The following is a 15,418-nucleotide window of genomic DNA, read 5'->3' on the forward strand; positions in this document are numbered from 1 at the left end:
TAAATGATACATAACAATTATAATTTATCTTATTATCCTATCCTGGGCCTTGGTGTAGCCCCTAAGTCAGGTCATTTAACCTCCTCTCCACATAGAAAGCAAACTGTAGGAAATGCATGTAGAGGAGCCTAAAGCCTGAGCTTCTGACTCACGCATCCTCTAACTACTTGAAACTTTGCCGTGTTTAATATAAGCAGCTGTTTTCTGTCATAACTGGATACATATGACAGAAAACAGGCAAAAATAGTAGAAATAAACGCGAAGCTGACCGATCCAGTTCGCAGTAGATCGGCAGGACAGCCGTGTGGCACAGAAAGGAGAAGGCCATGGTGGGGATGGCATAGGCACTCTGCAACACAAACACACACACACACACACATCAGTCAGAGCACAGCCGTCATTAACAAATTAACAACCTACTCAGTTACACTGGAGGGAGGAGGTAGGTGGGTCAAGGTATGGTCCTCATAGTAGTAATTACTGCTTGGGCTGCTAAGAGTGAGGATGCAAATCGAAAAGTGTGAACTTTCTGAACTTTTCTTCCACTAAATGCATCTTATACTACGTGCAAGTATACATCTATAGTGCCGTGTCAGCACATTATAGGAAACGGTCGAGAAAGCGTAAATCGGTGTCACGTGTCAGCTGCGTAGTGTGCTTGAGTTCCACATGTACAGGTTACACTTCACAGGTGAGAGTGTGACCTGTCAACACAGTGGAGCAGCTGCAGCAGATCTACGTTTAACAGCTTCTCACTGCCACCTCAAAGCCGCCGCGTGTTCAGTGCCGAGGAAAAACGCTGGTTTCCTATACGTACCTTACTAGAGATGACGAAGAGTTTTGGAGAACACTCTGAGTCAGAGGAATTTGATATCTGGAGAAACAAGGTGAAAAAAAGTGAGCCGGTTATTTCTAGAAAGAGATGAGTTCAGCAGTGCTGCTGCAAATAGTAAAGCTTCATTTCAAGCTTAAGGGAAACAAGTATTCTAATATAGCTCATAGCAGGTTTGTTGTATGGTCTGTTTAATTCCTAAAAGGTCAGAGTTGATTTCCAGGATCAGGCAAGGTTATCTGGACTTCCTGTCCTTCAGGAACAGCATCAGTTACCATACACAGATCTGTGCAGCCTTCTCTGGTCCTCATCAGCCTGTGCAGACACAATCAGTAAGCTCAATCTCCTGGGCTTTCCTCTTAATCCCGTGCCCGTGACCTTCTGGACCATACTGCACCAGATCTGTGTTGTTTTCAAAAGAGTATTTATGTGCTGAAAGAAATGCTGTTCTTACCTTCAAGGCACCTGAAAGGGACGTTATATTGTGGGGCAGTGGGCAGGGGATGGACCATTTCTTGACCACGACCTACACGAGATAATAAATAAAGCCAAAAATGAAAAAACAAACAAACAAACAGATGGACGTATGGAGGTTCGTGTCAGAGCTTACCACAACTGCAAAGTACAGCATGAATAAGAAGGCGAGACTACTAGTGTATCCCAGGAAGCCTGTAAGGACGGGAGAAAGATCTATCAAGAAGCAACCAAACAAGAAAAAAAATAAATAACACGCTTGAGGATCGCTTAACGTACCAATTTTAGGCAACAATGACAGAGGTAGAACGACACAAAGTGTGATTATGATCAGAAGCAGCCTGCCATCCTCATACCAGGCATTTCTGGAAAATAAATAAATGAATGAATGAATAAAAACAGCAAGGGAGTGAACTATTACAGGCAAGTGAACTATTACAGGTTAACACTGAATTAAGCCACGTTTTATTATCAGGTCAGGGATAGGAGAGAGTATTCTTCCATGCCTTAAGATGGGCCGGCTATGGAAATTTGTCTCCATTTCGTGCTCAAATACAGAGCGACAGATTCATCATGTGGTATGAATTAAAGGCTTTAGCTCTTGCAAACCATAACAATTATGTAATTCACATGCAAACGTTGTGTCGCTCCATCAGATGAGACCACATTTCACTTGCTGGGTTTTTGGAGAGGGGGAATAATATTTTCCTTTGCCGAGGGATAGCCTTGGCAGTTCATTCGAGATCGGGGAGTAAAATGAGGAGGAGGAGGGGGGTGGGGGCTTGGCGTTCGAGGTGACACATGTGGAAGGCATGCCGGCTCCACCGGGGTCGGTCGAGACGGATGCTGCCCGGCTCTCTGCTGCGGGTTGTATGCGGGGTCGTGAGGGACTGGCTCCACCGCTCTTTATGGGGGCTTCCAGAGTCAAGCAGCACCTGCTCTGACAACATCAACACCCACTGACCCCTGTTTGGCAGTTTCACAGCTGTGGCGTTACCATAGGCGCTGATGGATTTGTCTCCGCATCTACACCGTTTCTACCCTGTAACTGGATGTCACCGAGACCTCTGCTCTGACCTGGACTCTCTCTGGTCCAATCAGGTCTGCTCCAAGCCAAGTTTACACAAAGTATTAGACCCAATCTTAATTAAGGCGAGGCCGGTTTATTTGCACATTACTTTTCAACAAGAAGCACTTTAAATTAAAGAAAAAAAAGCTCTCATTCCTGCAGACATTTTTGTAAAAAAAAAGAAAAAGGGATCTCTGGAGGCTGCAGGCTTACTGTAAAGTCACAGGATACCTAGAAGAACCATGAAATGTGGAACATTTCACGCTATAACGAGATGCAGGATAGCTCTGGGTTAAAGCCGGAGCACGACTGCCAATGAGTCAATCTCGAACATCAGCATAAATCTGGCCGCGCACAATCCCAGATCCACAGCTGTCCGTGTCTTTGGCCTTGAATTTAAACGCGATGAGAGAAGCGGGACACACGCAGTCTGTTAGCAGCAGCGCAGAAAAGATTGAGCGTGACTTTGTTTTCGCTCTGCCGTATTATGATAAATGAGCCAGATAAAAGAAACGCGTTTTAATATAAAACAACTCATTTATTTGGGCTTTGATGGAATCGAATGTGCGCGTCTGTTAACATCTCAAAGCCGCTCATTAACAGAAATGTTTTGTTTCCCTCAGCAGTGAGCTGTAATTAGAATGGCAAAACTGATATCCCCTTGTATCAGTCTGATTCCGGGGAACATGTGTGAGAGATTTTGGGGGGTGGGGGTGAAAGGAGAGCGCTAATACAAAGCAGCTGTGTGTGGAAGATTCAGATGTTGACGGATAGGGCTGAGAGCAGCTACAACTCTTGCTTAAACCAGTGTGGCCAATAATAAAGTGATAGAAGTTACATTCTTTGCCAAGGACTTCTCTGCAGGCATGTCCACGCAGACCAATGAAAGGCACTGGCTGCTGCTGATAGGTGATGAATGGCTCTCGTATCGGGAATACATTTCCTGTGGGCATGCCTCACGCTACACGACAGACAGAGAAAACATTAGCAGCGTATTTTGGTTTAGCGAGGGAGCTTCCCCGACATTATTCATGCGCTTCTTATTGCCCGACTAATTCCAGTTTGTGTAGCTTTGTGGCGCACAAGTGTCAAATTTGACTTATTTAAAAAGGCCAAAAGGTATAATCTCCAACATCATGGGAACAGGAATGACTCATTCTTTATCTCAGTGCAGCTAATTCAAAAGAATGACTTTGTTCAACCCGCAGCTGTGACAGATTTTGAGCTGAATTTCTTTTTTGGCAAACGAGGGAGCTCACAGCGCTGGATATACCCACCCTGGGCTGTCTGCACTCAGGAGGCTGTTGATGGCTGCAGGAAGCTCCGACTTCAAGATGAACAAATAGGATGACATGGCTGAGAAGCGAGAGAACAGAAAGGGTTCAGAAATTGAGTGTTTATTAAAAAAAAGAAAGAAAAAAAACGCGCTCATAATCACACCAAGCTACTAAATCATAAAAACAGCAGATGAATGTGTGCTGTCACAAGCAATCATAAGCTGCTGTGTGAGGATGATGAGCGTTTTTCCAGTGTGAGGAAATAGCAGGGTGGAAGCGGGGGGGTTACTACGGCTCCAATGCAAACGGGTGGGGCAGGCAGCTCAAGGGGATCACCGGCAAAGCCCTTGGCATAGAGGAGCGGACATTATGCAGGACTTCCAACTGCTGGAGACCGCGAGTAGCAGCCAGGACGAAGAAGTGCGAAGGGGGGAGGAATGCTAACAATAATGATCTCTGACGCTAATCCAGGTACTTCTCCCCCTTTCTCCACCTCACTAGGAAACAGGATACTTCCCTGTATGCACAGGCAACCAATCAGAGAGAGAGAGAGAGAGGGGGGGGGGGGGGCCGTTTTTGTGAGTATTAGAAGCCCCAAAAACAAGAAATCAAGCAAGAAAGGGGAAAGAGAGCATCATCAAAAGTGAGCGCGTTTGGTATTCAGATGCAGTGTGTGGCCAGTTATAAAGGGAGATAATGTTAAGGGATTTAGATTTGTGAAGCCACGCTAGCCAGAGTTAGTTGGGCCCTTATTGCCTCGGAGGGCAGATCTTGCGCTAGCCGTTAAATAAGCCTGACCTTAATCCCCCAGATCCTGTATTTGTTTATGAAAGAAAATTCCCCCAGCAACACTTCGGCCCACACAGACGCACGGACATTCCCTCTCTGAGAATAACTGCAGACATTTTATGTAAGCGCTCAAATCTGTCAATAAGATGTTACTCTGAGGCTGCGGGGTCTTTTTTTAGCGGATTAATCAAAAACGTACCCTGGGAGAGTTCATCCGTCAACTTAAAGAAAGCATGAAAATTTTTTTATATTATATGTATCGTTTTAAGCCACAGACAAATAAAGACATGCTGACAGAGATCACACACAGCAGACATGATGCAATGGTTTCGTTCGATGCAGCTGGTTACTGTAAGTATAACACCACATCTGTGGAAACTGCTGGTGGGACAGTATTTGCATCTTTAAAAAAAAGCATGGAGGGAAAAAAAAAAACCCTGAGTGAAGAGAAAGCATTGCCAAGTGGTAAGAAAACGTATTAGAATAATAAGTACGTATGTAAACTTCAAGAAAAGTTGACCTAAACCTTCTGTGTGTGGTCAGCAAATAGCGGCAGAGTGTGCTCAACAAAGGCCAGAGCCACTTTCATTTCATTAAGGACAAGGGCCGAAGCCGGCTGTGAGAGCCCTGGGCTGGTCAGTAATTAAGGTCAATTGGCCCATCAGCCTTTGGCAGTGCAGATGAATGTTTACCCAGAGTGAGGCTAATTGCACTCTTATAAAAGGGGCCCGGGGTATAGACAGATGCATGCTGGAGTGCTGGCTCTCACACTCTCACACATATTGCCCCCATGCTGGGAAAACCGCACACATACCAGAGGGCACGGCAATAATCCACTCAGCCGTGCCACTAATGACTGCAGAGGAGCTATCACCTCAGCTCTCGACTGTCTGGGAAGCACGGTTTGTGGCTGAGGAATGACAGTAAGAGAAAGAGAGAGAGAGAAGTGAGGGGGTGGGGGAAATAAAGGGAGGGGTCCCATTAGGCTACTCCACACACAGACGGTGGGAGTGGGTTTACCATCAGCGATCAATTAGAGGAGAAGTCGTGTTTCAGGCTCAGGGGAGGAGACAGCGGCTGCAGGGTCAGAGGTTATCAGGGAATCGAGATAATAGCCACACAGGAGGGTGGCTGTAAAACACCAGCCATTTGGGCACCAGCAGGAGGCGCTATCTACCTCCAAAATAAGCTGACCATAGTCTGACCCTGCAGCACTCCTCACCCTCTTCACCACCCTTCTCCTATAAAAACCCACAAAAATCAGTTCCTGTCCAGCGTGTCAGAAATGATGTATGTAACTGCACATTGAACCGGGGGCTCACTTACCACCAATATTTTGGATAAGAATAGTAGCGATTCCAACCAGAACCTAAAAAGACAGTCAGTGTGAGCAAGTTCTCTGGTCACGGTGGAAAAACTTGTAAAAACTTTTTGGCAGGGCAAATGTGCAGCAATCCAAAAATCAACACTTACTTTTCCTGGTTTTTGTAAGGCTTCCCCTCCGAGGTCTTCATATGAATTGATACCTAAAGCCAAGAAGAAGAGGGGAAAAAAAGAAGAATCAGACATGAAAACGATGTCAGGATGACAATCACATCACAAAATTCTTCATGGAAAAATGGGATTATCTGGTTTTTATCTCCTCTCTTTGCTCCTGTAAAATATTATTTAAACATCATCTGAAGTTTCTCACAATGAGGATGCAAATAATAAGTAAATGGAACGGGAAAAAAAAAAATCAAGTGAGGGTGTTTAAATGTAACAACTCTGGATGAAGCTCCCTGGATACACCCACAGAGACGTGTTACCCTGCATCCCACCCACCTGTTTGGTCACAGAGCTTCAGCAGGAGGTGTATAGAGTATGCAGCCAGGCTGGATACCAGCACCAACAGGATACTGGAAAAAAACGTTTCTCATCATATCTTTACAAGCACGTATCAAATTGTAAAGCAAAAATAAACACTGGGAGACACAGTTTTAGATGCTCTATAGGAATTATAACAAACTAATCCAGATATCGTCTGGGATACCAGGGGTCAAGTCATGCATTTTTCTGCCTTACGCACCGAGAAGATTCTTACCAAAACCCAACTATTCCAGTGCTAGCCATGGCATAAGCTAGACCCAGTATGCCGCTGCCCATGATTGCGTTCATCAGGTTAAACACAGAGGAGGCGAAGGAGGCACCTCTGGCTCTGGATAGCACAGCTCCCTGCACATATAACACACAATATAAATAGCATGAAGAAAAAGATGCAGCAGAAGAAATCTGATTATTTTTGTAAGAGCCTCAGGAAGATTACTCATGACAGTATTAAGAACAACTGGCTTGCCCTGATGATGGATGTCATGAAAAGAGCACAGCAGTGGCATGGAGGATCAGGGAATGGAAATGGGAATGGATGGAGAGGGATTTGAGCTGCTGGCTGTGGGACAGCTGCCTGAGCTCAGGATAAGGGGAGCTGCCCAAACTGCTTGACCTCTCTAATGGGGGATATCCTGGACAGAACGATTGGCAACTCTTGTGTCGGTGTCACAACAAGCTTAGATTGACCTTCAGGCTGTTGCAGTCCCCCCTGTTACAGTACTGAGAGACAGGAAGTGAACTAAGACCCGAAATTAATAAGAATATACAATTTAGCTGGAGTTTATTGTAAAGCATGGCACACTGAGGTAAAGCTTATCCTAGCTTGCACAGGGTACAATTCAACACAGTTGGAAGCAAAACAAGAAGAAATCAAACCACTGTGATGGATGTTTGGAGACAAAGTTAGAGAGCCAAAGCTGAGTTGGTTTGGACGTGCAGAGGAGGGAGAGTGGATATATTGGACAAGGAATGTTGAAGATGGAGCTGTCAGGCAGGAGAAAAGAGAAAGACCACACAGATTGTTGATGGATCTATTCAAGGAGATCATGCAGAGGGTTGGTGTGACAGAGGAAGATGCTAAGGATAGGCTGAGACCGAGGCAAATGATCTGCTGTGGTGACCCCTAAACAGAGTAGCCAAAGGAGGGAGAACATGTTGTTTTCAGTACTTTGCAAACATGTGTACGTCCAGATTGAGCCGCATGTTCACACCATGATGACAAAATTTATGGTAACCCTCACATACTCTCAAACACTGAATCAACAACACACACCACACACTATGTCTTGCTTAGATTTGAACTGTAACTCTATATTGCTCACTGAAATCAGCCACATAAACTAACAAAATCAAGCTAGAAAGAGTCTCTCATTACCTTTAGACAGACAAGCTAAAACTTCTAAACTCTCTAAACATACATTACTGATGTTTTAAAAATGACTGTAACAGTCATTTTTTAATATAATGCTGTAATACGGGTGAGGTCAAAAAGTTTTTGTCTGAAGTTAAAATTCTAAACATTTAAGTGGGCACTGAAATAGTCTCTGTGTCACAATAAAGTCTTTATCTGCATTATCAGTGCACTGTTTTAGCTTCAAGTAGCTTCAGCAAACAACATTAAATGAATCTAGTCTGACATCAAATCAAAGCATAAGTGGTTCAAAGGCTGAAATATGATTTTGGTTTGTTTTTTTTCTTCCATTTTCCCCTGCACACTATTAAAATTGCACATTCTGAAGAGGTGCAGATGGAGACACTTTGGTTTCTGCAGAGTTTTTGCAGGATTCATCAGCAGCTTTGAGCAGTCTGTCAGCGTGTATGTGGACAACTGATTTAATATAACCACAACAACATCCTCAAATGAGGGACTGACAGTAGAATTGTCCATTTAACTGTGAAACCATGGTATGGAATTAAATCACGCTTCTCTTTCACACCAACCCTCTTCCTGTCCTTGACTACATCCATAGTCTCCTCTGAGGTCTTCCTCTTTCCCTTTTGCCTGGAAGCTCCATCTTCAATATCCTTGGTCTAATATAGCCACTATCCCTCCCTCCAAACAGTCCCGACTTTGTCCCTGTGATGTACTCCTTTCTAATCCTGTCCATCCTGGTCACTTGTCTCCAAGCACTCTCTTGTTCACCTCTCTTGTGCCCTGTCTGGTCCTTTGGATTTTTAACCAGTGAAATACTGAAATAATGCCAGTATATTAAAAAAAAATCATATATTTGTCTACTTCAATTTTGGACATAATTTACTAGCAAAAAAAAGACAAAGCCCAAAGGAAACAAAGTTAGAGATTAGCATGAGAGGGGGGAAAAAGAAGAAGAAAGAGAGGTTCTGGTGTTGGGTGTACTTTCACTGCAAGTGCTGACACAGGCAGAAAACAGATGAACAAGCAATTCAAAACAAGCACGTGATATTTTTCCTGGACATTTTGACAATCCTGATTTACTGACAACACTACAAAAACCAGCCATTTTAACTGCTGTAATTCACAGTGTATTATTAAATTAAACACAAAAAGTCACTGTTGATGTTTGACTTTTATTTTTTTAAATTTGGACCATTTAAAATATGTTTATTGAACTGTGATTTTAGATTTGTTGCAATTATTGCTACCCTTTCACCAGATTTATCTTGAAGAAAAAAAATAATTTTTTTATCTGAGATTGAAAATGTCTCTTGGATAAATAAAGTTATATAAAACACATAAATTCTTCCTTGTGACAGAAACACATTTATTTTCTGTCTCAGACTGTAGATTTTAGGTCAGCAAGTCATTCAGCGCAGTTTCACTTTTGGGTCTTCGCCTGTTGTTTTACCTGTAACAGAGGTGCAGTCTCTTCGGTGTCCTGGGCGGTGCGTTCACGGACCACGTCCACATCGTTGTTGATGCTCATTGTGGGTGGGGAACCGAAGCGGGAAACAAATTTATTAGTGTAAAAAAAAAAAACCCTCGCAGATTGAGAGGAGACGGGGAGCCGCAGAGTTACGATACCATCTCAAACTCTCCTCCTCTAAACTTGTCAGCTGATCACTGTTGATGTTGAGTCACGTGCCTCTTATTTCCGTCGCGTTCTACACATCAGAAATTACACCGTGCAATCAAAATGCGAGTCGCTGCTCGCTTGACCAATCACCGCTCGACTGTGGTCGACGTCTTATGACGTAGTTCAAGCATGCCTGTGATCGGAGGATGTTGAGGTGAGCTGTCTGGATCTGGTTTATCGTTAGTGGTTAATTGTATACTTTTGTTTTAAGCTTTGTTCTGATAATTTGAATGTTTTTTCTTTTCTGCCTGATTATTACGGCGTTATTATGTTCGTAGGTTTCTCGGCAGGATCTTTGTATCTGCACAAACTCAAAGGAGCCTGAATCCTGCCACTGTGCACCGCTGCTTTTGCTCTGCAGCGTATCCTTGCTTGGCTGTGAAGCCCATAATGGAGCCTAAACTGTACCGACCCCCTCCAGAGGTCCGGGGTATGACCTCTCTGGACAAAGACGCCTTCACACAGACTATTACAGTCCCTGCTCTACGGGTGCCCATTGGGGTCTTAAACAAAGTAGTGAAAAGCCTAAAAAAGTCGAGCATCCAGCGCCCTGGTGTGCCCAGGGTGGTTCAGGACAAAGAGCAGAGTAGCGACTTTCGCTTGGTCCTGTTGGACCCTCGCAGAGTCTCCTCGCCGAGCTCCTTCAGTGAGACTGAAGCTGAGGCTCTGAGGTCGTTCAGTGTCAGTGAGGAGCTCCACTACTATGAGCTGAAGCTGACCTATGACAACCTGAAGAGCGAAGAAGTGCTGGAGGCTGTGCTTCCCCAAGGTCAGGATGTGACCTCTGCGTTCAGTCGGGTGGGCCACATCGCACACATGAACCTGAGGGACCACCAGCTCACATACAAGAACCTCATAGGTGAGAGGCTGCTGCCTGGACCGCGGGAGGTTTTATTACAAACTGAAGTATCTACACGTCTTTCTGCTTATTTATTCACTTTATTTTTTTTAATGTGTCACCCAAACTTACCTGTGTCTTAAAATGTCAAAATGACAAGTACATCTGACTAAATACAGCTAACAGAAACAGTGGATCAGCTGGGATCACCCATCATTTCCAAATTTACAGTAAGGCTTCTTTTCTGTGCCTTCTCTTGCAGGTCAGGTGATCATGGACAAAAATCCTGGTGTCACCTGTGTGGTCAATAAGACGAACATAATCGATTCCACTTACCGCAACTTTAAGATGGAAGTGCTGGCTGGAGAGGAGAACATGGTCGCCAAAGTATGTGTAGTTCCACAGAGCCCTCTGTTTCACACTTGTTGTTATTACATATGTTCAGTGCACAGGCTAATCGCTGTCCCGATCCCGATCCAGGTGAAAGAAAACGGGGTGACGTACGAGTTTGATTTCTCTCGCGTGTACTGGAACCCTCGGCTGAGCACAGAACACCAGCGGGTGGTGCAGCTCGTCAAGCGCGGCGACACTGTGTTTGATGTCTTCGCTGGCGTCGGACCCTTCGCCATCCCAGCTGCTCGCTTAGGTGCCAGCATCTTAGCCAACGACCTCAACCCAGAGTCCTACCGATGGCTGCAGCATAACTGCAAACTCAACAAGGTGGAGAGCAAAGTCAGAGCCTTCAATCTGGACGGCAGGGCGTTCATCCGGGGACCTTTAAAGCAGGAGCTGCCTGTACTGATGAGGGGAAAATCTGCCGTTCATGTGGTGATGAACCTGCCTGCCTTAGCTCTGGACTTCCTGGATGCGTTCAGGGGCCTCCTGCACCACCAGGAACCTCCTTGTGATGAGAACCTACCTACAGTGCACTGCTACGGCTTCTCCAAAGATGATGACCCTGACACAGATGTGGTGGAGAGAGCTTCCCGCAGCCTCGGATTCCCTCTGAAGAACCAATGCTCTGTGCATTTTGTGCGCAACGTGGCTCCCAACAAAGATATGATGTGTGTGAGGTTCACACTCCCTAAAGACGTCCTCTTTGGAAGTGATGCTGAAGAGTCAGGTAAGGAATCACTCCTTCTTATCAGGTCTTTTCCAAAAGAAAAGGCTCAAACATCCCATAAATGTGGGAAGAAGAGGCATTGAAAATAAACAAGAGGAAAGCATGTTTGTCTTTTATTATGAAACTATTTCCTCAGTTTTCTGTCATAACATTTTAAGTTCCCACTTTACTTAGACATTACTTAGCCCATAGTGTGAATTTTGCATGCATGGGGGTGATTTCTGTGACCATAATTTAGACACAATTAAAAGTAAAGCATGAATACCTGTGTTTGCGCTGTTATATGTGCTGAAATTCCAGAGCTAATTTTCAACGTTGGCACAGAGATGGTTTCTATGATGTTTTTTTCTGTTTGTCTACAGAACAAATTGAAGAGCCAGCCTCAAAGAGACAGAAGTGTGAAGAAACTACAAATGCAACGTAAGGATAAATATCGACTTGGCACAATGAGGACCATGAGGATCAGCGTAGGAGCCGACTTTATTTTTTGCACTTAAATATTGTTTATTTGAAGAAGTCACGGCTCAGCTTTGTGACTAAGTCATTTGCATTTTCTTTTTTTAAATTCTGGCCTGCGTTTAATTTTAAAATAAATCTGCAAAATGACAGACAAAACCTCAGTGTTCATTGCAATTTATTTAAAAAATAAAGTTTGCACAAAATTTAAAAAGTTACATACAACATACATACAAGTCAGAGCACTCCCCACCCACAGCAGCGTAGTGGTAGTAGTGCAATATTTAAAGTCTTTTCAGTCACATTTCTAACTGGAGTAGCTTCTTCAGCCTCTCAGAGGGAACAGCCCGCTGAACGCGTCCTGGATGGCGCGATAACACGCCAAACCTGAGGTGTATCCTCCAGCTGTGTCCTGAGTCACGGCGGCCCGCACGTGATTCAGATACCTGAGAACAAATAGAAAGCTCTGCTGAGTAACACAGGTTGGATATGTTAGAAATAATCTGCCTGGCCGGCACCCCGAAGGCTGCTTTTAAAGACTCTTCCTGCGAATGTAGCCTGAGTTTAAGTTTATTTTTGAAGGTTTTTTTCCCTTCCTTCTCTCTGGTACCCTTTGGCCCTTTGATGAGATCAGCGAAGACGGACGTAGACATACACCGACAGTGGAACACCTTGTGCCTAAAAGTCTCTCCGACATGGCTCTATTAAAGTATTATAGCCGTTTTTATTTTTTCTAAGTGCTTACAGATGTATCCTGCCAAACCTCCTTTGCGGGGATCTTAAGCAAACGCGAACGTCACTGTTTATTTTCACAATCGTGCACAGGCAGAAAAAACAGTCACAGTGATAGCTGCCTCTCTACTTAAGTGCTCCGTCCCTTCCCAGTCGAGTAATTTCTCAAGTGTGTATTGTGCGCTTAAAAAGCGAGCCGTACCGTTTTCTCTTTCGTGTTACTACAAAGCAAAAAAAAAGCAAAAGGCCGCCAGCGATCCAGACAACACGTAGCCTTGCCCATCAATACTGCCCAAACCTCTCACGCCCCCCCGTCCTGCCATAGTCCTGGCAGAGGCGTCTAAAGCCCTCACACGAGTCTGGCTTTGTGGCCCCTGTTCCTGTGAGCTCAGTAAACTTCAAAGTGAAAAGTGAATCAAGAGCACAGACAGCACTCTGATTTCCATGCTCATTCAGGCTGCTTTACAGAGAAACCTAACACCTGCAGGGAGGCTCAGAGAGACTGACAGAGCCGAGGTGTATGTGAATGAGAGATGGATGAGGGGGAAAAAGGTGTTGGCGATAACACTCGCTGCATAGATCGGATTTTGCTTTCTGTTGTTCCTAACAACCCAATAAAAACATTGAAAATGAAGGTGAAACATGCTTGGTAGCATGTCTGTGACATTAAAAACACAAACACCTCACAACAGAGTGAAAATAACAAGGAGGACAGCACAAAATGTCAACCAGACGGTGCACACAAAGACCACTAGAGAAACGGCACACAAGTTCAAAACAGGAGGCCCAGTGATTAATAATAACTTCATTAGGCCCAAGCTGCTGTAGCCTGTCCTTCAGAGCACTTGAGGGAGGTCTTCTCATATGGCTTCCTGCATCAGATGAGTGCTATCTATTGATTATATTGTACTGGGCCTTTTTAATGGTGAAAAAAGTGGGCTATTTACAGCCTGGCTAAGTCTGCTCTTCCTGCTAATCTAATCCCCAAGCTACTCATGTGGTCATTCCTTCCAAGAAAGCTGAGAGCTCTGTGTAACTTTATACCTGCCTGCCCCTAAGGAGGGAGAGAGCGCAGAAAGAGAACATGAAGGAGAGGGAGGAAGAGTGTAGTTGAGGGGGTTGGGAAGTGGAAAGAGGAAGGAGGGGAGGATATGGGGGGAAATCACCTTTGGGTATCATCATCACAAACCCTCTTCTCTTAAACTAACCCTGCCTGCCCTCCGCTCACCCCTAACACCCGAGGTTAGTTCAGTTCTGCTCCATTAACTCGGCGGATAATATCCGCATCTTCCCATAAAGGCTAGATGTAAGTGAAGCTGAAAGATAAACTTCACATGACTGTACTTGACAGGACAGACCAGCAACAGAAGACGTGCAACAACAAGAATGCTTTTTTTTTTTTTTTTTTTTTAGCCAAACACCAACTTACGAAAAAAAAAAATTACTTGTGAAATAGACGCTTTGCTCCCCTCTGAACACTACTGCTACACTGTGTGCACCAATGCTCCTTCACCCCATCAGCTCCTCACCCCCCCTCCTCTCTCTCCGAGGACTGGACTGCCTTTTGTTTCGCAGGGCGCTGAAACCCAAGCTGTTTTGGCCGGTAACATCTTTCACTCTCCGGGCCCCACTGGAGCATTAGCTGCAACTCGATATGGGTCTTTTCAAAGCTTCGTATTATTGGGTAAATATGGGTCACTTTGGGCTCGCCCATTATGTCGCTAAGGGGGAGGCGGGAAAGGACGGGTGCAGGTGATGAAGACGACTGAATGACACAGTATGACACAGTGTGAGTGTTAGGACTGCAGTTGTCACAAGGGAATATGTAAAGGGGGGTCGAGGTTTGACTCCAAAGAGTGATGTGTGTTATTTTCTCCAACAAAAGTATCATGACTTTAAGTAAACAATACTGTAATATTCCCCATATGGAAAACTCCTTCATATACAAGTCTAAGAGTATAATTTACACAAAAAGGTGGAGCTTCTGCAGATTTCTCACACAGCAAGATTACTTGATTTCTTTTAGCATTCACAAAAGCATAACAGCTGATAAGTGCTTGCATTATTTTTCAACCTCTGACTCTCACCATCTGCTGCTACCCTTTGCTTTAAGAAGCCATGTGCGGTTGGATCAAAACAGTTCCGAGTTAACAGTGTTTTTTTTCCACTTGGGTCTGGAGCTCTGAATACCTGGGCAATGTCTCCTGCTAATGCTAATAACCATCAGAGGCTTTCCTGACGGGACCCCGAAAAAGTATTCTCCACTCCTGCTGCCTGGAAAACACTGCAGAGCCCCATCTCTAATTCAAAGTGAAAAGATAAGTGGTGAAATGTTCCGGCGGGTTTCCGCGCGATTTCCAGCTGAGAATGTGTGGCTCCTCTTTGCGTTTGGATCAGGGACGCCGCTCCCGAGCGAAGGGTGTTGGGGTTCTTCAGGGAAATGGCTGCGAAGCTGGGACCCTGAAGGGGAAAAACTACAGATACTACAAGGAGGTGCAGGCTGCGCTGGGCCTCTTGTCTAGACTCCATGTGTTGGCTAGAATTAGATTAAGAGGAGATGTGTGGAAGCCTGAGCTTGATGGAAAAGAAAAGAGGCCTGCAATGCCACAGTGACTATTTTGCCAAGCAGACACTTAATCAACATACAAACCACAAGGCGGACGCACATGACAGAAGAGCAATCTGAATCAGCCTTAAACAATGCTCACTGCAGACCACTCTGTGTGGTTTGGCTGCTTTCATACATTCTTGTTTACCATGCGGCAAGTTTAAGGAGCGAAACAGGCTCCTACATACATGAATTTCTCAAGTCTTGACTTCTTCCTACACTACTGACCTGAGAGCAGAGCTCAGACTGACACCTGTCTGATTTTACAGACCTATCGCTGATCCGGGGTCACCACTTG

At 44.8% G+C, this 15,418-nt stretch overlaps 3 protein-coding genes across 4 annotated transcripts in view; 1 reads left to right on the forward strand and 2 right to left on the reverse strand.

Moving 5' to 3' along the window:
• The window catches only part of slc38a6 (solute carrier family 38 member 6), a 32,267-nt gene extending 22,912 nt beyond the window's left edge, over positions 1-9,355 (reverse strand). For both annotated transcript variants that reach the window (XM_042218189.1, XM_042218190.1), the window contains exons 1-11: positions 9,136-9,355; positions 6,525-6,655; positions 6,266-6,339; positions 5,915-5,967; positions 5,768-5,810; positions 3,653-3,731; positions 1,586-1,671; positions 1,443-1,501; positions 1,287-1,358; positions 818-874; positions 270-349 (exon numbers count right to left, since the gene is read on the reverse strand). In XM_042218189.1, the coding sequence (XP_042074123.1) occupies positions 270-349; positions 818-874; positions 1,287-1,358; positions 1,443-1,501; positions 1,586-1,671; positions 3,653-3,731; positions 5,768-5,810; positions 5,915-5,967; positions 6,266-6,339; positions 6,525-6,655; positions 9,136-9,213 (812 nt within the window). In that variant the 5' untranslated portion in view covers positions 9,214-9,355. The remainder of the gene's footprint in view (positions 1-269; positions 350-817; positions 875-1,286; positions 1,359-1,442; positions 1,502-1,585; positions 1,672-3,652; positions 3,732-5,767; positions 5,811-5,914; positions 5,968-6,265; positions 6,340-6,524; positions 6,656-9,135) is intronic.
• A 74-nt stretch (positions 9,356-9,429) lies between these two features.
• On the forward strand, positions 9,430-11,919 carry trmt5 (tRNA methyltransferase 5). Its single transcript, XM_005916673.3, has 5 exons — positions 9,430-9,517; positions 9,642-10,222; positions 10,464-10,588; positions 10,682-11,324; positions 11,687-11,919. Exons 1-5 carry the CDS (start codon positions 9,510-9,512, stop codon positions 11,746-11,748), a joined length of 1,419 nt encoding a protein of 472 aa, XP_005916735.1. The 5' UTR covers positions 9,430-9,509; the 3' UTR covers positions 11,749-11,919.
• A 21-nt stretch (positions 11,920-11,940) lies between these two features.
• Positions 11,941-15,418, reverse strand: part of mnat1 (MNAT1 component of CDK activating kinase) — a 34,053-nt gene continuing 30,575 nt past the window's right edge. The window contains exon 9 of the mRNA XM_005916670.3: positions 11,941-12,226. Coding sequence (XP_005916732.1) covers positions 12,106-12,226 — 121 coding nt within the window. The 3' untranslated portion in view covers positions 11,941-12,105. The remainder of the gene's footprint in view (positions 12,227-15,418) is intronic.

The sequence above is a fragment of the Haplochromis burtoni genome, unplaced genomic scaffold (genome assembly GCF_018398535.1).
Source record: "Haplochromis burtoni strain Fernald_Lab_line unplaced genomic scaffold, NCSU_Asbu1 Contig_16, whole genome shotgun sequence".
In the NCBI taxonomy this organism is placed as follows: Eukaryota; Metazoa; Chordata; class Actinopteri; order Cichliformes; family Cichlidae; genus Haplochromis; species Haplochromis burtoni.

What these genes read in the sequence shown, in the direction of transcription:
- trmt5 (XM_005916673.3), top strand. An exon ending in AGGAGAACATGGTCGCCAAA is followed by an intron (nt 10,589 to 10,681) that starts GTATGTGTAGTT and finishes ATCCCGATCCAG; the next exon opens with GTGAAAGAAAACGGGGTGAC. An exon ending in AAGTGATGCTGAAGAGTCAG is followed by an intron (nt 11,325 to 11,686) that starts GTAAGGAATCAC and finishes GTTTGTCTACAG; the next exon opens with AACAAATTGAAGAGCCAGCC.